Source organism: Globicephala melas, chromosome 12 (assembly GCF_963455315.2).
Source record: "Globicephala melas chromosome 12, mGloMel1.2, whole genome shotgun sequence".
NCBI lineage: Eukaryota > Metazoa > Chordata > Mammalia > Artiodactyla > Delphinidae > Globicephala > Globicephala melas.
The window spans coordinates 51,904,997-51,927,248 of record NC_083325.1 but is presented as its reverse complement, the minus strand read 5'-3'; the positions used below and the strand labels follow the sequence as shown (position 1 = coordinate 51,927,248).

The following is a 22,252-nucleotide window of genomic DNA, read 5'->3' as shown; positions in this document are numbered from 1 at the left end:
CCCCTCAGAAAGCTCCTCTCTCCGGCCTGGGTGAGGGTAGGAGGTGGGCCCCTCCTAGTGGGTCTGTGCGCTGTTTAGCGGCTGCTGGGCCAGGCTGCCCTGCCCTGACACGGCGTGCCCTGTCGGTCCCGAGGGGCTGCGCAGCCTCTGTCCTGGGGCCTGCGGTGGGGCACTCGGACTCTGTGGCTCAGCCCCTCCCACCTTGCTCTGCAGGTTCTCGGCGGGCATCGTCCATCGCAGCCTCCCGGTTGGAGGAGGCCATGTCGGAGCTGACCGTGCCCAGCTCAGTTCTGAAGCAGGGCCCCATGCAGCTGTGGACCACGCTGGAACAGATCTGGCTCCAGGCTGGTGAGTGTCCCCAGCCCCCTGCCTGCAGGCCACCAGGGCCCCCTCTGGCTCCTCCGGGTCCGCCCTGGCAGCCCAAGTTCGGGGAGCTGTGTCCTGAGGAAAACTAGTTAGGACTCAAACCCCCGAGAGCTCATGGGAGAGCTAGAGCAGAGGTGAGATGTGGTGGCCCCAAGAAAGCGAGGCCTGGTGGTCAAGTTCGTTGAAGGCAGAGGGCTGGTAACCCTAGGGTTGCCGTTCGGGTGACAATCTCTCTTAACAGCTAGTGGGCACCGTTGCCACCATGGAGTTTGAGGGTCTGTTAGTACTGGGGAGGCCGGCGGCTTCAGAGTTGCACGGCTCACTTACTGCCTGTCCTGATCTAAAATGAGCTAGTGTGTGTCAAGCAGTTAGCACATAGGAGGTGCTCGGTAGATGGTCCTGGGCTTCTGTCGTGTCCACTATAGTGACGGTAGAGGCAGAGGCAGCGTGGTACCCCCAGCGGTGAGGTTCCTTGATGTTTGGCTAAGGGATGCTGAGGAGTGACTCGCTGAAGTGATAGAAAATTTAATCCCACAGTGGTGTGAGAGGTGGATTAGAGTGAAAAAAGAGAGAATCAAGGCCGGAGATGTACCTGAATGAGATAGAGTGGCAGCTTCAGAGGAAAGAAGAAGGCGGTAGGATAAGTGGAATCCTAAAAATGCACCAGGCCAACACGCTCCCTTGACCCAGGAGTGAAGCTCCTCACCTCTTACTGATTACCCTCCTATCTGCCCCGTCTCCAGCAAGGGGGTGGCGCCGATAGCCCCGAGGGCAGATGGAGAGGAGGCAAAGTAGATATTCCCTTCCTGGGACCTGCGGATTTTGCAAGTCAGAGTTAGAATGTGCTTGTTGATTGAGGATCTGAGGTTCCCCGCTGCATGGATTTCACATATGGACACATTAGTATGCAGGACGCCCCCGCTCTTCCCTCCACAGGCTCTAAATCTGGGGGAAAAGTTGGACCAGGATTCACAGAAAGACTAGACCGGGAAGCATGTTAATAATGCAAATATTGCCCCAGTTAGCACATCAGGTTCCCTTAGGATGCTAGGGATATGGGGCTGTGCTCCACCGTCAGCTTGTTACATCTGAAGTAGGAAGAGGAACTTTGAAAAATCCAGAGGGATAACAAACAAGGCCTTAGTCTGGTTCAAGATAAATTGCATCCCAGTCTGTTTTGGCAGTAAGTTCCGTCATTAACCCAGTCTTAGGTTGGTTAACGTTATATCCTTCATCTCCCAACTGTCATTCTCCTCCCCTCCCTCTGCAAGCCTCTTTCCCATTCCAGTCTGATGTGAGAAGCCTCACGGAGGGTTTCCGCCCGAGAGATGAGTTTCAAAAATGTTGCCTCTTTGCCAGTGGGTTCATGTGAAAATGGGAGAGGCACCCGGCCCCATAGATGCTCCAGGCTCCTGAGTGTCAAGAGATGCCTTCCCGAAGGGCAGGATGGCCCACCTTTCTCTCTCACTGCAGCTCATGTCTCTGGGAGCTAACAACGTGCTAGAGACAGGGAAATAGGTGTCGGGAGAGTTCCCCTGCCCTGGAGGTCCAGGGGCTCACAGGCGGCTGTGGGCTTTCCCTGGGTCAGAAGTTAGCCGGAGTCCCAGCTCCCAAATGGCAGGTCCACACTGTCTGGGCTGCCCTGGCTCTTTAGGTGGCCCCGAAGGTGGAAGCTACCCCTGCTGTCGGCCGGGCAGACTGGGGACCTGGGGTCGGGCAGTCAGGGCTGTGTCTAAGAGCGTATTTATTACAAAGATACGGTTGAGACGGAAGCTACGTCTGACCCTTGGTCCGACAGTCTTCTCTAATTCTAGTTTCCTTCTTTCCTCCTCATTTTTCCCTTATCTTCCTCCACGCTCCATTCTTTCCCAGCTCCCTGCCCTTCTCCCTCCGGCCTTCTGTGCCCGCTTCCCATGGCCTCTTTTCCTTTGCTCCTGCCTGCCCTTCTTTCCTCCTCTCTGCCCGTCAGCCCCTCCTCCTGAGTCCGTGAGGAGAGCGCTCCCGGGGCAGGAAGCCGGGAGCCCAGGCCCGTGCAGCCCTGACATCTGTGTGGCCTGAGGAAAACGGTGCCCCTCGCTGCATCCCAGGGATGGAGGGTCTCAGACCAACCCGAAAAATCCCTTCAGACCTTTGCGTTCTCTGTGTTACTCTCCCGGCCTTTCTCCCTTCCGGGCCCCTGCTCTTCTCTCTCATTCCTCCTCCCCCACCCTTCCTTCTCCTTTTTTCTGGGCATCCATATGTCCTGAGAGTTTGCTCCATGGGGAACTGCTTATTTCCTTTAGGGGACAGTTTGGGGGACCCCTCCTGGGGCTCAAGGTGTATTCTTTTTAGGGTCTAACCTTCTCTCCTGCCCTGGGGGCCCCTGCCCTTTTAGCTCGGGTGGTCCCCCTTCCTTTCTGGGGCCTCACGGAGGGCCTCTAGGAAGCGCATCTCCCCTGGCGAGGCCCCTACAGGCCTTAAGCGGGGCCCTGGGCCCTCCCTCACCCTGCTTCTCAGCTCAGCAGCAGCGAGCGAGGCCTTCCTTCCTGCAAAGAGGGCTCGGCACTGGCAAGACGGGCAGGAAGACTGCAGCCAGCGCTGGGTGCAGGGTTAGATCAGGATGCCTCAGAAAAACATCATAAAAGGGACTGTTGCAAAGCTCCAGGGAACAGATGTTTTCCATTTGGGGCCTGCTGAGAGAAAGCACAGAGGAGGGTGGGTGGAGAGGATGGAAGGAAGAAGAAAAGCCGAGACAGACAGACAGACAGGAGAGGAGGTCAGGAGCGGGCAGAGAGGGAGACGAGAGAAGTGAAAATCGGAAGGGAGGGGGAGAGAGAAGGAACCAAGGGGATCAGAGAGGGGCCTCTGACACGGAGCGGGCAGCAGGGCCCCTGTTTGCTGGAGGGGTGACCTCGACTATGAGAATTCAAGGGAAACCCAGTAACAGTGGTTGCTCATCCAGCCCTGGCCAGGGGAGGCCGGGATGGGTGTGGGCACCTCGGGGCCCTGGCAGCCAGGACTGGGACGTAGAGGATCGGGCAGTGGGTGGGCACCGTGCCACGCGGCTCCTGCTGCAGCCGAGGCCGGCTGTCTGGGGAGCACCAACTGCCCAGGGACGCTGAGGCTAGGAAAAAGGGGTGCATTGCAGCCCCCAGACCTGTGGGCCTGTGTGTAGGTCAGGGACCCCGCCCTGGAGGCTGGGCCTGCCAGGGGCTATCCATAAAGCGGCCAGGAGCCCTCACTTCTCTGGCTCTGTTCCGTGTCATCTGGTTTCCTGCCTAACTAGTAATGTTCATCGGAGCAAAGCAGTCCTACCTATTTTTCAGGGTATGTTCTCTGGTGTGGGCCCAGAACAAGGCCCAGGGCCCCTAGGAAGAAAGAAGGTGGAGGTCCCTATAATTGAAATCTGTTGATGTGAAGGCACTGTGAAGAGTTCCCAAGGGAGGGACCGGGGCCAGCCTCCAGAGATGGGGCTCAGGAGACAGGGCAGCACGTTGTAAACAGCTTAATGAGGCGGGCCAGGGCCAGGTGGGCAGGTGGGCCAGGCCTGGGAGGGTCAGCTGGGACGAGGTCCAAGGGAGTGGCAAGCTGGCCTCTGAGCTCAGCTCCTGGCGATGGAGGAAGCAGCCCCAGGGGCTGGTGCAGGACAGGCCTCCCCACGCCCAGCACTCACACCACACACTTCCTTCTGCTTCTCCCTTCTCCTCTGTGACCCTGAGAAGTCCTGCCGCAGGGGGTCCCAGCCCTCCACGTCAGCACAGCCTCCCTTCTCCTCTCTGCCAGTCCAAGTGTCCCTGTGCCTTCAGGCCCTGGCTCAGATGCCGCCTCCACCAGGAAGACTTCCCTGACCACACCAGCACAGCTAGCCTGACCCCGTCCGAGCGCCCAGAACACTCAGCGATGGCACTTGTCACTCCGCTGCCCTCGGTCACTCCAGTGGCTTGGTGGCTCAGCTGCTCTGCTTTCCCCTCCTCCTCATGGGAGGGCCAGGCACACGGTCAGTCCTCAGCAGCTGGACATTGGACCCACGTATGAAGGCAGCCAGCGGAGAGCCCCAGGCGGCAGCTCCAGAAGGGAACACAACAGCAGAGCAGAGGAGAGCGAGGCCGAGATAGCCAGCCCTCCCTGCCGGGCCCCAGGTTCAAAGCCCACCCCTCCTGGCCTGGCCTTCCAAGCTTTTCACCATGGGAATCTCCAGTTCAGGCCGTCTCTGAGGACAAGAGCCTGTGCTTCTCTCGCACCTTATCATGGGAACCTGGCTCCTCTGAGTTTAATTAATTCTCTGATTCTCCCAAATTCTCTACTCCAGAAAAGAGAAAGAGTACCCTGCTCAGAATGCCTTCTGCAGCATTCAAGCTACTTTGATTACAGTGGACCTTAGGCCACATTCATGCTGAGTGCCCCCTGTGCTGTGTGCTACAGTCAAGGCCTTAGGCCTCCTTCCTGCTTCTTGTTGGAACCAGAAGACGGGCTGCCTGGGCCCAGGTCTTCCACCTTTTCTGGGAGCTTTCTTTGGGGAGTCTGTTATCCGCCCCCAGCCCCTGGACCTAATCTGAACTCCTGTAACCTCAGCTCTCGGCCTGTGCTGGGAACAGCTCTTGGCAAAGCCCCCAGCCCGGCTCTGCTTGTCCTTCTGTGCTCCCTCCCATCTGTGCGGGGCAGCCGGGCCCGCGCTGCCACGAGACGAAGGCTGAGTGGGCTGCGAGGCACCTCCGGTGCTCCGCGCTTCTGAGGGTGCCTCCAGTAGGTGTGTACCTGTGCAGCGTGGGTTTGAAATGCGCGTCTGTGTGGGTGGGCCCGCAATTGGAGAAACTGCCCTATTTTCTACTGATCTGGGGGAAGAAGGCAAACTGGTTGTGGGGCGGATCTTCCCCACCTGTTGGTTGAAGGGCGTGTGCATCCCTGATTCCTCTCCATGCGACAGAAAGTCCCAAGTTTGGAGGGAGGCCAGGAGCTGCCCCTTCCAACCGAGGGACTGGGGTGAGGCCCCCCCCCCTCAGCCTGGGGCACGGGAGAGTCTCCCTCCCAGACTCCTGAGGATTAAATGAGAGGAGATGCTTGCTTGGCCCACGGTCAGCTCTCAGTAAGTGCAGGCGGGTTTGTAGCTCCTCAGCGTGAGCCCCACCCCTGCCCTCCACGGGCGCTCCCTGGGCCTCCTTCCTCCCACCCCTCCGTGGTAGCATCACTTGGCTGTCCTCGTCCTGACCACGCAGGTGGATTAGCTCTTTAGTCAGCAGCCCTCCTTGGAAAGCGACCTCATCTGCCTCCCGCCCCCTGTTCCCAGATACGTGATGAATAGGTGAAGTGACGGGACAGAAGAGTCCCCCGAGCAAATGCTTAGCTGCAGGGGATCCCACTCGTGCCCCCACTGCCAGGCTCTGAAGTCAGACAGCCCCCTGCAAACCCTGGCTCCACTGCTTACTCTCCCTGTGGCCTTACGCGAGTTCCTCACCTTCTCTGTGCCCGTATCCTCCTCCCTGAAGTGGGTAATAGAAGTGCGTTGTTCACATAGGGTTTTGTGAGTGTTGGTGGAGTCGGACCGCGTGTAGCACAGAGCATGAACTTGACACAGAGTGAGCGCTCAGAAACCACGGCCTGGTGCTACCGCCGCACCCCAGAGCGAGCCAGTCCCATGCTGGGTCTCGGTGGGGTGGTTTCCATCACCCAAGACCAGTTCCTAAACTCCGGGGGCTGATGGTCGGATGCGGGAGGGGGCCGCTGCCTCTGACTTTTCCCACCGCCTCACCTGCCCGTCTCGTTTCACAGCCGAGCTGTTCATGGAGCAGCAGCACCTCAAGGAAGCAGGCTTCTGCATCCAGGAGGCCGCGGGCCTCTTCCCCACATCACACTCGGTGCTCTACATGCGGGGCCGGCTGGCCGAGATGAAGGGCAGCCTGGAGGAGGCCAAGCAGCTGTACAAGGAGGCGCTCACGGTGAACCCCGACGGCGTGCGCATCATGCATAGCCTGGTGAGTCAGCCCCACACCCGCTCCGGAGGCCTCGGGGCCCCCTCCCTACCCCGCAGCCTCCACTGCCTGCAGCGCCTTGCTGCCACTGTTCCCTGCTGTCCTTCCTGCTCTGCTGGGAGAACAGAGACTGTTCTCTGTTCTTGTAGAGACAGGCCGTCCCCCTTCAATCAGAGCCTGCCTAAGGGGATGAGGAGAATTGGTTGATTCTTGGTGACTCCCTTTTGCTGTGTTTCTGTCAGGCGATCTAGCCCCAGAGGTTTTCACTGTTACTCATCAGGTCCCTGCCCTGGAGACTCTAGGCAGATACCAAAATGCGTTTTTTCGGGGGTCCCCAGGCCCTCCCTGATCACGGGGCTGCCTTGCCCTTTTGAGAGGAGCTCCATGCCTCCTTGTGGGATTCAGGCGATGTTTTGGGGTGGGCTGTCATGTCAGGCCTGACTCAATCAAGCACACGTTGAGAATGGCCTCGGGGTGCTAAGAGGGGCCGGCAACCCCTAATCCTAGGACACGGAGCCCAGGACTTGGGTGCCCAGGGCTCGGTGACTCTCCTGTGGGAAGGTTCAGAGGCTGGGAGCAGGATGCTGGTGCTTTTGTCCTGGCCTTGCCATTCTCTTCCTGGGTGATCACGGGCAAGTCAGCCCCTTCTTGGAACCTCAGTTTTACTCACCTGTGTAATGGGGATTCTCTGGTCCAGGAAACTTCTAACAGGTGGTATAGCATACCCTAAGGAAGACTGTTTTTCCTCGCCTTCCTTATCTGCTTTCAGAGAGCAGGTATTAGGATAAATGTCGTGATTGAAAGTGTACAGGCCTGCATATGCACAGTGATTTCTGAAGTATAATTTAGGAGCCCACAGCAACACAGTCTTTCCCAGTCTCAGGGTCTGGGTTCCACCTCAGATGTCTCACTTTGAGAGCTCTCTGAGGAGAATGGCCGTGAGGGTATCACTGATGTCTGCCCCATGGAGAACACAGAAGCATCAGGAGCATGGCTCCAGGTGGCTGAAGGATTATCATTGACAAAAGGGGTCGCTTTGTTCGTGAGTAGAAGCTACGAGGAGTTAGATGTCAGCTCAGTGTCAGGAAAAACGACTTAACTCTTGGCATAGTCCAAGCACAGACTCATGAATCAACTGGTGAGGATGTTGCCCAGAGAATGTAAATATCACATGTGGGAGGAGCTGGACCAGGTCATCTTCATAAGGTCCTTGCTAACCCTGAGAGTCCTTGAAAACAGACCAGTACGGAGATTCCCATCTCAGCCTGATCTCTTAAAGGATTTCTAGCTCAGGCCCACGTAGCAACAGCTTCGCCTGGTCTAGGTTCCCTCCACATGACGCCGTGTTGCCTTCCTGTCGGCTCAGCAAATGTTTGTTTTTTGCAAGGCACATCCTCCTTCCTCCCACAATTCAGACATTAGCTCCTCTGATAAATGCCTCCCCGGAGGTCACATCCAGAAACTTGATTAGGGATCTGCGAGGGGGGATGTGGGCTCTGTCGTTAGGCCTGCAGGCAGGCAGATGGCTGCCTTTCCCTGTGCTCGTGGATATGAGCCTGCCGTCTCGATCTCGAAAACCCGACCAAATCCAGTAACAAGTACAATTTTGAAGCAACGTGTACCATTTTTCATTTATGCTTATTATTGTTTGTAGCTATTTTCCTAAAACTGAAGCAGTTTGCAAGGGTGGGTTTCCATGGTAACTGAATAAGTTGTCCGGAGTGGCTCCCTACAGATGTTTCTGAAAAGGTCCCTTTTCTCTTCCTGGGGTGCCTTGCTGATTTGATATAATCGGAGAAGGGACTGCCCACTGTTAAGTTACAAGCAACCAGAGGGGCAGTCGGCTCCAGCGTGGGCAGCCCATCCCCTTTCCACACTCTGTGTTCCTGCCAGCATCCCACACATATGCATAAAGAATAGCAAATTTCAAGCCTGGGGAAGACTTACTAAGCACTGTTTTCCCAAAGACATGCGAACACTTTGGCTCATTGGACTCCAGTGTTCCCTGAGCTAAGTGTCTTCCCTGTACAGTCCTCAGACTCAGGGCATCTGGAATCTAATCCCGGCTCTGGCCCTAATTCACTTGGGTGATTTAGGAAAAGACACACTTCACTGCCATGCTCCTGATGTCTCCTTTTATAAATGAATAACGAGCTTCATCGTTACTAGACCAGTGTCGTTCTAATCAAATGAGGTGACGCATGTGAGAGTGCTTCTGAAAGTCTGCAGTGCTATATCAGAAAAGACAGAACACGCCACACGCCACACTGTCCAGTCCCTCGCCCGGGACAGACGTCGCTTATCGGTCACAGCATTTTTTCCCACTGAGCACAGATGGGATCTTGGGATCTTTTTCAGCATGGTGTACTGCATGATGGGAGTCACTCCCCGTCGGTCTAAGTCAGCTTGGCACTTATGTAAGGGATTCACAAATCCCTTAGATTTGATGTGAATCCCTTAGATTCACAAATCTAAAAATAGTAGCGAATAAGAGAGACACAGCAGTCGTCTCAGCGTGAGGCTGGTGCATCCTTGGAGAATTACCCAGAAAAAGGAATATGGAGGGGAACTGGTAACACACCCCACTGGAGTCGTTGCCAAGGCAGGTTCCCAGGGAGGACATCCTGGCCTTGCTATTGCCACTGTGGCTCTTGGAGGACATCGGCCTCTGCTAGGTACGAGGGGAAGGAGACACAGCCCTCCCCTGAGAGCACGGCCACCCATAGCCTGGTCTGGAAGAGCTCTGGGCTCCTCAGTGAGCCCTCTGATATAGTGGCTGAGTCCCGCGCTCCGAGTTCCGGAGAGAGGAGGGCAGAGATGCACTCAGTGAGCTGTGTGGGTGCCCGGTTCTGCCCTGCACTTCTTGGGCAGGATGGTCCAACACCAGGAGGCCGGCCTTGTGGCCTCTCCGGGGCTTTGTACATGGGACAGGAGATTTGGAGACAGGCTGGAGAAAGCCTCTGGGAGGGGAGAGTTGTTGTTTCCAGGAGCCAGGGTTCAGGCTTCCAAGAACATGAACTTCGGCCCAGAAGCATATCCTCTGCTCTTCCTGTCTTTCTGCCCTCCCGGCCCTGGATGTGATGGGGACGTTTCCATGGTTCCAGCTCCACCCTGGGCTCAGCTCAGGCTTTTCCACCCAGATCAGGCAGGAAAGAGACACATCTTTGGCAATGCTGTGTCAGCAAAGAGTTCCCGCCGCGCGCACAGCAGCGTCCCTGAGGAGTCTGTGCCATCAAGCCCCGATCCTGCAGGCTGCCACCTCCACCAGGCTCAGGGATGGCCAGGTGGCTTTGGGAGACTGCCAGGTGTGGAAAGAGAAAGACATGCTCTCTGCCAATGGAAATTCCCAGTGAAATCCCAGGAGCAGGTCCCGACAGTCTCTGCCAGCTCCGTCTCAGCCTCCCCTCTAGGTAGCCGGAAACCCCACTCACTCAGCCTGGCTGCTCAGAACTTAATTTACTGGCAGAGAATCCAGGTAAGAAGGGGAAACCTGAACTTTACCTGCCTGTCCCTGAGGAAACCTGAGAAAGGAAGCAGGGTCCTTCCCAAGATCAGCAGAGGAGTTGTCCCTCGGGTGACGCTGTTTTTCAGAGAAGGCTCCATGGGCTTGGCCGAGAGGGGACGTCCAAAGGAGCAGAGATGCTTCGGGAAGGCAAGGAGCCCAGGAGTGGCTGATGGAGTCATCAACTCCCTGAGAACCCTCCCAAGAGGGGGCTCCTTGGAGGTAGGTCACCTGACCTTAACGGCAGGAGGGTCGCCAGCCCTGGCCACACGCTGCCTCACTCTCTCCACCCTCTCCTTTGAGGTAGGTCACCTGACCTTAACGGCAGGAGGGTCCCCAGCCCTGGCCACACGCTGCCTCACTCTCCACCCTCTCCTTGGAGGTAGGTCACCTGACCTTAATGGCAGGAGGGTCCCTAGCCCAGGCCACAGGCTGCCTCACTCTCCACCCTCTCCTTTGAGGTAGGTCACCTGACCTTAATGGCAGGACGGTCGCCAGCCCTGGCCACACACTGCCTTACTCTCTACCCTCCACTTGCCTGAGCCGGGACTGTGGATGTTTGGTGCAGACTGTCTCACTGCAAGTGACAGCTTGAAAGCCTCAGCCAGGAGTGGGCAGGTGTGGCTGCGTCCCTGCCGTCTGTGTTTGTGGTGGTTGGCGTCCCGCCCTCCTCTCCCAGGGACAGATCCTGGGGGGTAGTGGTTTCCTGGCCCCTCTCTGGGCAGGCTTCGTTGCTCTTCACTGGCCTCTGCCCCTGGTCATGCTTTCTTCTTGGGACAGAGCTTTAGCTCCTGCTGCCCCCTCTCCCCAGAACCCTTTCCACGTCGGACACCTCAGCAGTAGGGGGAGACAGCCCTGCGTAAGCTTTGGCTCCTGTCATGTAACTCCCAGAGATGTGATTTCTGAAGCAATCCTGGCTGCGTGACCCAGCCTATCCTCTCTCCAGGTGCCCCTGGAGAGACAGGAAGACAGTGTTTCTGTCATCTGTTGCCCTCTGATGAGAGCTGGTGATGAATTATTCCCCTGCGTTCGTTCCCTCTGGCTCCCAGGATGGTTGTCTTTAAGTGGACTTGGGGCACGGCCATGGCATGCGGCCACCCCCAGTTGGCCCCAGAGCTCCTTGCCTCCCTCTCTCCAGGCTGGGGTGTGCCACTTCACGACTTAAGTCCCACAGAAGCTCCCTCCCACCATCGCTCTCCCTCCCCAAGGCCGGGCCTGAGTCAGCGAGGACCAGGGCTCTGCCCCACCCAAACCTGAGGTTCTGGGTTGGGCCTTTTGCAGGTGCTCCAGGAATCTAACCTGGAAGGCTCTGCTCTCTCAGGTCAAAGAGGTGAACTCCACCCACCCTCCGGGGACTGGTCCTGTCCCCAGTCCTGGAGGGTAGGACCAGACAGGAGAGGTCTGAGACACGCAGTCAGCCCTGCCGGCCTTCAAGTTAGGGGGGCACTTGGAGATTACTTCCTCTTGCTGGTTCAGTTTCCCTTCTATCAAATGGGGATAATAATTCAGGCCCTTGTGACCTGAAGGGGTAGTTTTAGGGGACGAGCCGAGAGCTGTGAAAAGATAAGTCAACACTGGGTATTTTTGCCACCATTCACGTGGAGACCAGGTGGCCTGAGTTTGAGCCCCACCTTTGACAGGGCTGCTTGACCTCACTGCCATGGGACAAGGGTCATTGGCCCAAATTTCCTTGTGCTGTTGGGTGGCCCGTGGTGCCAACAGAGCTGCCTTTGGGGTTGCCTCTGGGGCTGGGGTGGTTTTTAAGCCCCCAGTATCACGTCTGGAGGTTGGAGCACAGCATTCGAGTATGACTGAGCTGGACTTGAGTTCCACTTTGCCTACACTCACCATTTAACCTTGGCCAAGTTCTTCAACCTCCCAGAACCTCAGTGTCCTCCTCTGTAAAATGGGACTCGTGACGCCAAGCACCGAGGGCTCTTGTTAGGATCAGGTTAAAGAATTCTGTAAGTTAATGGCCCAGTAGACAGGGTTACTTTTACCTTTATTGATTTAATTTATTTTTTATATTGGAGTATGTTTGATTTACAATGTTGTGTTAGTTTCAGGTGTACAGCAAAGTGATTCAGTTATACATATACACATATCCACTCTTTTTCAGATTCTTTTCCCATTTAGGTTATTACAGCATATTGAGTAGATTTCCCTGTGGTTTTTTAAGTCTGTTTTGTAAATACATTCATCTGTATCATTTTTTAAGATTGCACGTGTAAGTGGTATCATATATTTGTCTTTCTCTGCCTGACTGACTTTGCTCAGTATGATCATCTCCAGGTCCATCCATGTTGCTGCAAATGGCCTTATTTCATTCTTTTTTATGGCTGAGTAAATAGTCCATTGTATATATGTACCACATCTTCTTTATCCATTTTTCTGTTGGTGGACACTTAGGTCGCTTCCTTGGCTATTGTAAATAGTGCTGCAGTGAACATTGGGGTGCCTGTATCTTTTCAAATTATCGTTTTCTCTAGATATGCCCAGGAGTGGGATTGCTGGAGCATATGGTAGTTTCTGGTTTTAGTCTTTTAAGGAACCTCCATACTGTCCTCCATAGTGGCTGTATGAATTTACATTCCCACCAGCAGTGCAGGAGGGTTCCCTTTCCCCACACCCTCTCCAGCATGTATTGTTTGTAGATCTTTTGATGATGGCCTTCTGACCGGTGTGAGGTGATTCCTCAGTGTAGTTTTGATTTGCATTTCTCTGTGATTAGCGATGTTGAGCGTCATTTCAGGTGCTTCTTGGCCATCTGTGTGTCTTCTCTGGAGGAATGTCCGTTTAGACCTTCTGCCCACTTCTTGACCGGGTGGTTTTTGCAGTTGAGCTGCATGAGCTGTTTGTATATTCTGGAGATTAATCCCTGTCGGTCGCATCATTTGCAAATGTTTTCTCCCATTCTGTGAAGTTGTCTTTTCATTTTGCTCATGGTTTCCTTTGCTGTGCAAAAGCGTTTACTTTTTCATTTCAAAGTGTGGCTCCCAGGCCAGGTTCAGATGCTCTTGGTTTGCAGAGGGCAGGGGATGCCCAGAGCCGAGCCCCAGACACTCATTGTAGCGAAGCCTCCCCGTCCTCTGAGTCCACCCAGCGACTCTGACCCAGGCACAGAGGTCTGGGACATCAGCCCCAGCTGCCCTGCGGGTGGGACAAGACTGTGCACAGTGCGAGGCCAGGCTGCCCCTGGCTGAGAGTGAGAGCAGCCGGCCCAGTGAGCTAGAGTCTGCGTTGAGGGACGAGGGGGATTTGAGACCCCCCTCTTGCCGTCGCATATGTCAGGTGAGACTCTGCAGCTAAAGGGGCGTGCTGGGCCCCGAGGCTGCTGGAGAGGAAGAGCAGGGAAGGCCAGGCTCGGGGAGGCCCTGCGCTCGGGCCCATAGTCTTGTTAGGCAGGTTCGGCCGCTGCTTCCTGACTTGAAGGAGGAAAGGTGTTCTGAGCGGCTGAGAAGTGAAACTCAGCACCCGGCCTTCTGGAGGTTCTCTGACGCTGGATGAGGCGGGCAGTAAGGTCTCTGGTTCCAGGGCCCCATGCCTCCGCATGCAGGACAGCCCGTCTGCTCTAGGCTTCTTCCTTGTTGGGCTTCCTGAGCCGTGGCAGAGGGCTGAGGGTCCAGGCAGCCTGAGGCAAGGGGAGGACCTGGAAGTCTTGCCTGCGCTCGTGAGCGGAGTCTCCCCAGCTCCAGTGGGGCAGGAATACTGCTGCTGTGGGGCAGGAAAGCTCAATAGGAATGTCTTCTTGGCCATGTGACCTCCTAGGTTTTATCGGGAGCTCTCTTCCTGGTCCCTCCGCAGTGCTGCCTGCGGTCTGCATTCCCTGATGGGGCAGTGGAGAAGGGAGGAGGGGTGGAAGGTGTGAGGGCGTGTCCCCTCAGCCTGGGCCTCCCGTGTCCAGCGGCCGCCCCCAGCCCGCCTCATGCCCATGACAGCACAGCCGCAGCACTGCCCCTGAGCCCGCGCCCCGGGCTCGCAGAGGCAGGTCCCCCTGCCTCTGACCCAGGACTTTAGGCAAACCGTAGGCCAGTGTGTGGACTCCTGAAGTCCACAGCAACCCTGATGAGGAAGTGGGCGGGAAGCTTTCTGGCAGTAGCACAGACTCAGCTCAGAGCCACGGTTAAGCACTGTTGGCTTAATTTAACCCCAGAATCAATGGTCGGAAAGACATGTCTGGAGGGTGTAGCAGGGTTCAGGTCTTTCCCCTTGTGCAGAAGGCCAGCACACCCCTTGGGCTCCTGCTTAGAGAGGAGCATCTGCCATGGGGTCCCCCTCTCGCTGCCCATCACAGGGTGTTCACTTCTAGAATCCAGAGTCCAGAGGCCTCGCTGCAGCCTCCTGACCTGGCCCCTTGGGCCTGGCCGTGCTCCAGGGTGGGCAGAGCCCCCAGCCAGCCCAGAGCCTGAAACCAACCTGAAAAGGCCCAGCCCCCTGCCTAGAAGCGGGACTGGCAAGACCCCCCTCCCCCGCAGGCCGTGCCCGCCCTCTGACCAAGCGGTGCTTGTCCTTGAGCCTGGCTGCGGCCCTCTGCAGACAGACACCACCCCCAGCCGAGGGGCCCGCTGGTGTTCATGACATGTCACCTGTGGAGGCCCTAGGAGGAAGGGACAGGCGTGAGTTCTGGTATGTGAAGAGCACAGCCACCTCTGCTGCCCCAGAAGCCCCCTAGCTAGGCTGGGCTCTGAGTGAGTCTGGGGGCTCTCTGGGCCGAGGCCTCTTCCTGTGAGAGCGCCAAGGGGAGCTCTGGGTGGGAGCTCATCAGCCTCAGGTGGGTCTAGGAGTCATACCCTTCCCCACAACAAGGAGGTAGGACCAGCCTGTGGGCCGGGAGCTGCCCCAGCTCCAGGAGGGATGTGGTGATGTGTGGGCTAGGTTCTCAGCCGGGACAGATTCCTCATTCCCAGTGTGGTTGGACAGGTAGGGGCTGACACACCTGGGAGGATCCGGGAGTGCACACGGAGAGAGTTGTGAGCTCGGCTGGAATGTGGGCCTCCCTGAAGGGTGTGTCAGCCCCCCTCCCCTCCCATCCCCGCCCCTGGGGCAGCCTCAGAGGTGGTCCTGCCCTGGGCTCCTTCCTGCAGCCCCATGGTCCCCAAGCAGGGGGCTCCAGGGACCCGGAGACTCCAGCAGCCTCCAGCTGATTCCCGGCTTCCCAGCTGGAAAGGCTGTTATAGAATCCCAGGAATGTGCCTTGAGCTCAGAAAGAAAATTCCCAAAATAACTTCTATAAATACTTGAGGGGAGGGGTGGGGAGGGAGCCCTCAGCCTGGCCTGCAGCTGGCCTAGCAGTCAGGGCTGCTTCCCAGGGCCACCCTCCCCCCAAAGAAGAAAAAGGCTCACACAGCGGGACCTTCCTGCCGCCCCTCCCCTCTGGGGTACAGCGTCAGGCACTGAATCAACCGGATGAGATGGTGTGCAGTGGTAATTCTCCAAAAGGCAGGTAGGACCCCCGCTCCCCTTCATCCCCATCCCAGGCTGTGGCTTCTGACCCCAACCTGTACTTCCCCAGAGAACCTGGGCTCCTAACAGGGAGCGTCCCTTCAGAGTCTCCACACAAACCGGAGACCAGACCCTAGCCAGGGAGGCGGCCCTCAGAGTGCCTGCCTTTGTGGCCCTAAGCAGGTCACTAAGTACGCATAAAGGCCTCCGGTGTGCCTGGCTTTGCACCCGCGACCACCACCATCCCCCCAAACTCTTGTGAGCTGCTGTCCTGTGGGAAATCACGGAGCAGGCAGGAGCCGGGGACCCTGTCTCTCTCAGCCTACGGGGGTGGGGTCAGGGATGGCGTTCGAGAGCTACAGTGAGGAGCATACCCTCCAGGCGCTGGTGTGGCAGCACGTGCTGCCCTTAGGCAAGAAAGACAGACTTCCTAGAGGAGCAGGGTCCCGTCAGATGAGATGAGGCCAGATGCTCCCTCCCTTCCTGAGATCCAGGAAGGGAGGGAAGGAAGAAGGAATGGACGACCTCGGGAATTTCTGGGGACTCCCCCACAGCCCTGCCCCTCCCTGAGCTCCGGTTATAGGCGCCGTCCTCCACCACCATCAGTGACTCGCACTTCTTTCTAATCCCTGTGTGGGCAGCACCGCGATGGCATCTCCCAGGTCAAGTGTCAGGAGCTGAGAGTCACTTAGCAGGTCTGGTCTCCTCTCTCGACACAGGGAGGGAAGGAGTCAGCCGGGATATTTGGATGGAATTGAGACCAGTTCTGTGTTCCCACCATCTCCCTGGAGACCTGTTCTCGGGGGCAGCTGGGGGTGGGGTGACTGACGGCAGGCCCTCGGCTCAGCACCGGGCTTTGGGAGAGCAGGTGAGACCTCACATCCTCCTGGGGCAGGGCCCTGCCCAGTTGTCAGGCAGCAAACAGCTCTGAGTTGCTACCAAACATGAACCCAACGGGCTGGTGTCTCGGGCAGGTGGCAGCAGATCCTGTTACAGGCCCTGGGCCTCCAGACCCCAGCCTGACCCCGGTGTCTCCTTTCAGGCTCTGAGGTCAGCACCCCAGGGTGGGGGGGATGTGATCTAACCCCACGCCAGCCCACACAGTCTTCCCTCACAGGGAGCCTTGCCCTCCAGATCTTCTTTGCCCTCCCTGCCCCTCCACCCAGGACCCTCTGTTCATCCTGGGGACACTTCCACTTGCTGTCAGCCCACCATGCACCCTGCTCTATAATTTCAAATTCATCCTTGCAGAACCCTCACAATAGCCTACGAGGTAGGACTGTTCTAGCCCCTGGTTTACAGACGAGGGAACAGCAGCTCAGAGAAAATGGGCCACTTCCCCATGGTCTTGGCACTTGTCAGTGGCACAGCTGGGATTCCAACCTGGCCAGGTCTTCCGGCTGTGTAGCCCTGGGCTGTTTTCCTCTACATAGAACATACAGAGGAGCCTGCCACAAACCTCCTAAACCAACACACACACACCCTGTTCAGCCTGCAGACACATCTGGCCCCTTCCCAAACACCTACACACTTCTTGAGATCAGGGGTTTTCAGGCTTGTTTTTAGCTATAAAGCCCTCTTTTCAAACAAAAATCTCACATGGAAGCTCAATATAGAAAACTTGGTGTGTAAAAGCCACTGTGGCCCCGCCCCCGCCCTGGGTGGCCCCGCTGGCCTTCCCCATCTGTCCTCTGTTGCTCCCCCATGGGCAGCACTCACAGGGCTCAAACCTTCCATTTTTGGTGCTTAATTTTGGTGTCTGGCGGCCTGTTGTCTCGCCTTCCTGCCCTCCTCTTCGTGGGCCCTGTTCCATCATGAGCTGCTCAGGGTCCAGCTCCCAGGCCATGTGGACAGAGCAGCTTGGCCTGGAGCCCTGCTGGCCAGACTGGACACTGCCCATTGGTCCTGGACAGCCCTGAGTCAGCACTGCACCCATCTGGCCAGATCCAGGAGCCCTGCCTGAGGCTCTACCCTGCCCCTGGTTCCCCTGCCCTCCTCCCCATCCCTGTGGTCCCCTGGGGACAGCTTCCCCCTCGGTTGAAGAGCCCCCCCCCTTTCCCTCCCCCTGGCCACCAGACCGCCAGCCAGTGCCTTCAGAGAAGGAGGCTTTTCCTAGGGCTTCCTGAGCACCATCTTTCACTCTTGCCTAATTGGTCGTATTCCAAGCCCTCGGAAGACTTCATGAAATCAGCCATGTGCATCTTCCCCAGTGGGTCTCCATAGCAACGGAGGGCCTAACTCTGGGGAGTGCGGCGAGGAGGAAAATGTTCCAGCTAAAAATGTACATGGCCGTCAGTGGGCGGGCACCCGAGAGGGGGCTCCTGGCACACGGAAGGCAGCTCCCCACCCGCATTCCCTGTCCAGGAAGTCGCTGTTGTTTGGGCTTTACCTCATGTCTGAATGAGAGGATGCCCCCCCCACCCCGTGCTGCGATACTGTGGCACCTTTGAGGGCTGGGACACAGATTAGTGGGAGGGTGCAAAGCAGTCTTTCTGGGACTGGAGGTCGAAAGAGGACCCTGGCCCTTCCCCCCCACCTCCCCACACCCCTCCCAGTGTGGGTGGACGTAGGGGGGACAAGGTGCCAGTTTCACTTCCCAACTCGGTGACAATTCCTGTCACTTCCTCTGTCTCTCCAAACAACAGGGCCAAGCTTCCCAGGCCCCTCCCAGAGGCCCTCCTTTCACCCAGCATCTGTCCCTGGTTCCCCGGCCATCTGACTCTCCTCCTGCGACCCTCACCCGCCTGGCCAGGCTGGGATGGGCTTTAGGTCCCAGGAAGACAGGCTACCGATGCGGGCACAGGAGCTGTCCATTCACCCACAGGCTTGAGGTCCTCCCCAGGCCTGTAGTGCACACTCCTTGGTCTCACAGGTCCCTGGGGAGAAGGGCAGCGCCACAGTGCAGCCCGGGGCCTTGGGGTAACAGATCCGTTGACTGAGAGCTCACACACATCAGGCACGGTTCAAGTGCTTTGCCTCTACTGTCGTGTAAACGTCATAACAACCCTAGAGGTGGACACAGTGGTCTTTCCCATTTACAGATGAGAAAACTGAGGGCCAGAGAGGGGTGACTTGCCCGGGATCCCTCAGCTGTAATGGGGAGACCCGAAGCCAGGTCTGCTGACCTTAAAGGCCAACTCCTGGGGCAAGGAGGATCAGAGCTGCCACAGTGGGTGACCGGGGAGGCCGGGCTGGAAGCAAGGCTGGGACGGACACAGGGAGGATTTGCATGGGTCAAGGGCACGGTCACTTGACAGTACCCGAGCCTGAGACGCAGGGCCCTCTCTGGCTCGTGGCTGTGCTGTTTCCACTCCTTACCCCGATGGCCAGGATGCCCCTGCCCCAGGACAGCCTCACTCACCCCACCCTGTGCTTGCTCCCCAGGGTGTGATGCTGAGTCAGCTGGGCCATAAGAGCCTGGCCCAGAAGGTGCTACGGGACGCCGTGGAGAGGCAGAGCACCTGCCACGAGGCATGGCAGGGCCTGGGCGAGGTGCTGCAGGCCCAGGGCCAGAGCGAGGCCGCCGTCGACTGCTTTCTCACCGCCCTCGAACTGGAGGCCAGCAGCCCAGTGCTGCCCTTCTCCATCATCCCCAGAGAGCTCTGATGAGGCCTCGCAGCTTTGGGGAGGGAGGGAGCTGCCCAGCGGGCCGGCGGGCAGCAGGGAGCGTGGGTCAGGGGAGGTACGGGGCCTCAGGGCGATACATCTCTAGGGAATGTGTCTGCAGGCTGCAGCCCTAATTCTCCTCGCCTCCCCCCGCCACCCCCGCTTTCCCTCCAGGGCCAGCTGGGACTGGGAGCTGCTCATCTGGAGCAGGGTGGACCAGGTCTGCATCAAAAACAAATCCCTTGTTCCTTGGGACTCAGACTGCATGGAGTTTGTGAGCAAGGAAGTAGCTGGGAGGCCACATCAACACGGGGGACGCTCCCCAGTGTATCTGGGCATCATCTAAATGCACAGGAAGGGTCTGTGAGGCTTGGGGACCCCCCCCGCCCCGTCTAAAAGCCCCTGTACTGTACCTGCCACCCTCCTTCAATATCTCTGACCCTGGATTTCCCGGCTTTGCACAAGCTTTAGTCTCAAACCTCAGCTCTCTGCTCCCCACGCCAAAGATGAGCTGCCCTTTGGCTGGGCCAAGAGGGTTCTCCTGGGTTCCTTCCTCGGCCCCTCGGGAGGCAGTCTGCTTGAACCCTCAGTGACTTAGAGTCATGGTGACTGGACTTGTTCCCCAAGAGCGCTAGTGGGGGAACCTCACCGCTGTACTTCACCACCTGCCCTCAGCAGGCCTCGGTGCCTGGGGGAGCCCCCTGGCCCTGGCCTCACACCCCACTCTCAGGTCGTGCCCAGGGCAGTCATGGCTTGAAGAATCTGCTGGCAGGCAGGAAGAGGACGGACCTCTGGGTCCTCTCCCACGTTTAAGTTAGTGGACAGTGCCTGGCCGTGCCCCTCTTTGCTTGGGCCCGCCTTTAATCTTCCCCTCTGTTGCCAAGTGCCTCTGGGGCCTCTGGTGTCTGGCCAGGGGCACTCAGTTCTGGGCCTAACTAAACTTCCATTTCTGCCCACCTCCACCTCTCTAGAAACGGGCCTCAGCCACCTCCTCAGGCCCTGGGCTGTAGCCCCTAGGATACAAACATGGCCGCTGGACCCAGCCCTTCCTTGCATCAACACCTCATTCCTTCAAGCCTTACCTTTCTGGGCAATGGGTACAGTGTAGCTCCCTCTAGGGGTTATAATGTGGAGACTGGCAATCTCTAGGACTGCCCTTAACACCATCCACAGCCCATTTTCACCTCAGGCTCTCTTGGGTGACCCAAGCCCCGCCCTAGCCATTCGGTTTCCCCTGCCTGGGGCCAAACAGAGCCTGTAATTAGAGACCCAAGGAAGGGCCGGAGCCTAGCCCCTCCCTGGTTGTGCAGGCCTCTGTGTATGTGACACCCGTCTCTACCGAGGTCCTGGGGGTGCTGGTGGGTGGTGTCTTCCCTGCTGCGTGATACTCTTGGAACTCTCCCCACAGGCCTATCGGGGAACTCCTTTCTTATCTGCACTTTGGGTTTCAGTTTTAAAGCCCCGTGTGGCGTATCTCTCACTTGAAGGTGTGTGGAAGGGTCAGCTGAGGGCTGCCCTGGCCCGTCAGAGCCCGGTCTGTTCCTCGGAGGCGAGGCAAGAGGCTGTTGGAGACCCACGCTCCTCCCAGCCCTGGCTCAGCACTCCACACCCCCAGGTGCCACCAGGGAGAGCCTGTGCCTCTAGCCTTCCCATGCCAGGCCAAGGGACACTGTAAGGACACCAGATCCTTCATCCCGCCTGGCTGAAGGATCTCTATATGTGTATGTATGTGTATAAATATATATATATATGATAGAGATCTATTTTTATTCTGGAATTCTGTTAGAAAAAAAATAAACAAGAAAAAGCAAATGCTGTTGGTTTACATTGGGATGCCCAAAGATGGTGGTAGTGAGTCCTTGGTAATAGGAAAGGCAAAGGCATTTTGACTTGAAGCATTCCTTTTAGGAAGCCTCAGCGGGGCTGGGCAAGTTGCTTGACAATTCAAAATAAAGGTCTTGAATAAAGAGGCCCATGAAGGGAAAGCAGGTTTGTGTGAACCAGTGTGTTCATTTATCTACCAGGTACCCATGGGACAGGCCTTGAGGGAGGGAGCCCTGGAGAAGAGGCAGAGGCCTGAGAGGTCATGAAGGCTGGGGGCGGGGACGCACAGGTGGGGAGGGCAGTGGGAGGGAGGGGCCCACTGAGGAGATTGTGATGAGTGCCTGGGGAGGGGACTAAAGACCTAAATTTAAGGCCAGACACTATCAAACTCTTAGAGGAAAACATAGGCAGAACACACTATGACATAAATCACAGCAAGATCCTTTTTGACCCACCTCCTAGAGAAACTAAAGACCTAAATTTAAGGCCAGACACTATCAAACTCTTAGAGGAAAACATAGGCAGAACACTCTATGACATAAATCACAGCAAGATCCTTTTTGACCCACCTCCTAGAGAAATGGAAATAAAAACAAAAATAAACAAATGGGACCAATGAAACTTCAAAGCTTTTGCACAGCAAAGGAAACCATCAACAAGACCAAAAGACAACCCTCAGAATGTGAGAAAATATTTGCAAATGAAGCAACTGACAAAGGATTAATCTCCAACATTTATAAGCAGGTCATGCAGCTCAATAACAAAAAAACAACCCAATCCAAAAATGGGCAGAAAACCTAAATAGACATTTCTCTAAAGAAGATATACAGATTGCCAACAAACACATGAAAGAATGCTCAACATCACTAATCATCAGAGAAATGCAAATCAAAACTACAGTGGGGTATCACCTCACACCAGTCAGAATGGCCATCATCAAAAAATCTAGAAACGATAAATGCTGGAGAGGGTGTGGAGAAAAGGGAAGCCTCTTGCACTGCTGGTGGGAATGTAAATTGATACAGCCACTGTGGAGAACAGTATGGAGGTTCCTTAAAAAACTGCAAATAGAACTACCATATGACCCAGCAATCCCACTACTGGGCATATACCCTGAGAAAACCATAATTCAAAAAGAGACATGTACCAAAATGTTCACTGCAGCTCTATTTACAATAGCCCGGAGATGGAAACAACCTAAGTGTCCATCATCGGATGAATGGATAAAGAAGATGTGGCACATATATACAATGGAATATTAGCCATAAAAAGAAACGAAATTGAGTTATTTGTAGTGAGGTGGATGGACCTAGAGTCTGTCATACAGAGTGAAGTAAGTCAGAAAGAGAGAGACAAATACCATATGCTAACACATATATATGGAATTTAAGAAAAAAAAATGTCATGAAGAACCTAGGGGTAAGACAGGAATAGAGACACAGACCTACTAGAGAATGGACTTGAGGATATGGGGAGGGGGAAGGGTAAGCTGTGACAAAGTGAGAGAGAGGCATGGACATATATACACTACCAAACGTAAGGTAGATAGCTAGTGGGAAGCAGCCGC

The 22,252-nt window shown here is 56.4% G+C and overlaps 1 protein-coding gene across 6 annotated transcripts in view; it reads left to right on the top strand.

The window, feature by feature from the left end:
• Positions 1-20,798, top strand: part of TTC7A (tetratricopeptide repeat domain 7A) — a 121,654-nt gene extending 100,856 nt beyond the window's left edge. For all 6 annotated transcript variants that reach the window (XM_030857743.3, XM_060309131.2, XM_060309130.2 and 3 more), the window contains 3 exons: positions 214-348; positions 6,112-6,314; positions 18,640-20,798. In XM_030857743.3, the coding sequence (XP_030713603.1) occupies positions 214-348; positions 6,112-6,314; positions 18,640-18,861 (560 nt within the window). In that variant the 3' untranslated portion in view covers positions 18,862-20,798. The remainder of the gene's footprint in view (positions 1-213; positions 349-6,111; positions 6,315-18,639) is intronic.
• Positions 20,799-22,252: the final 1,454 nt, after the last annotated feature.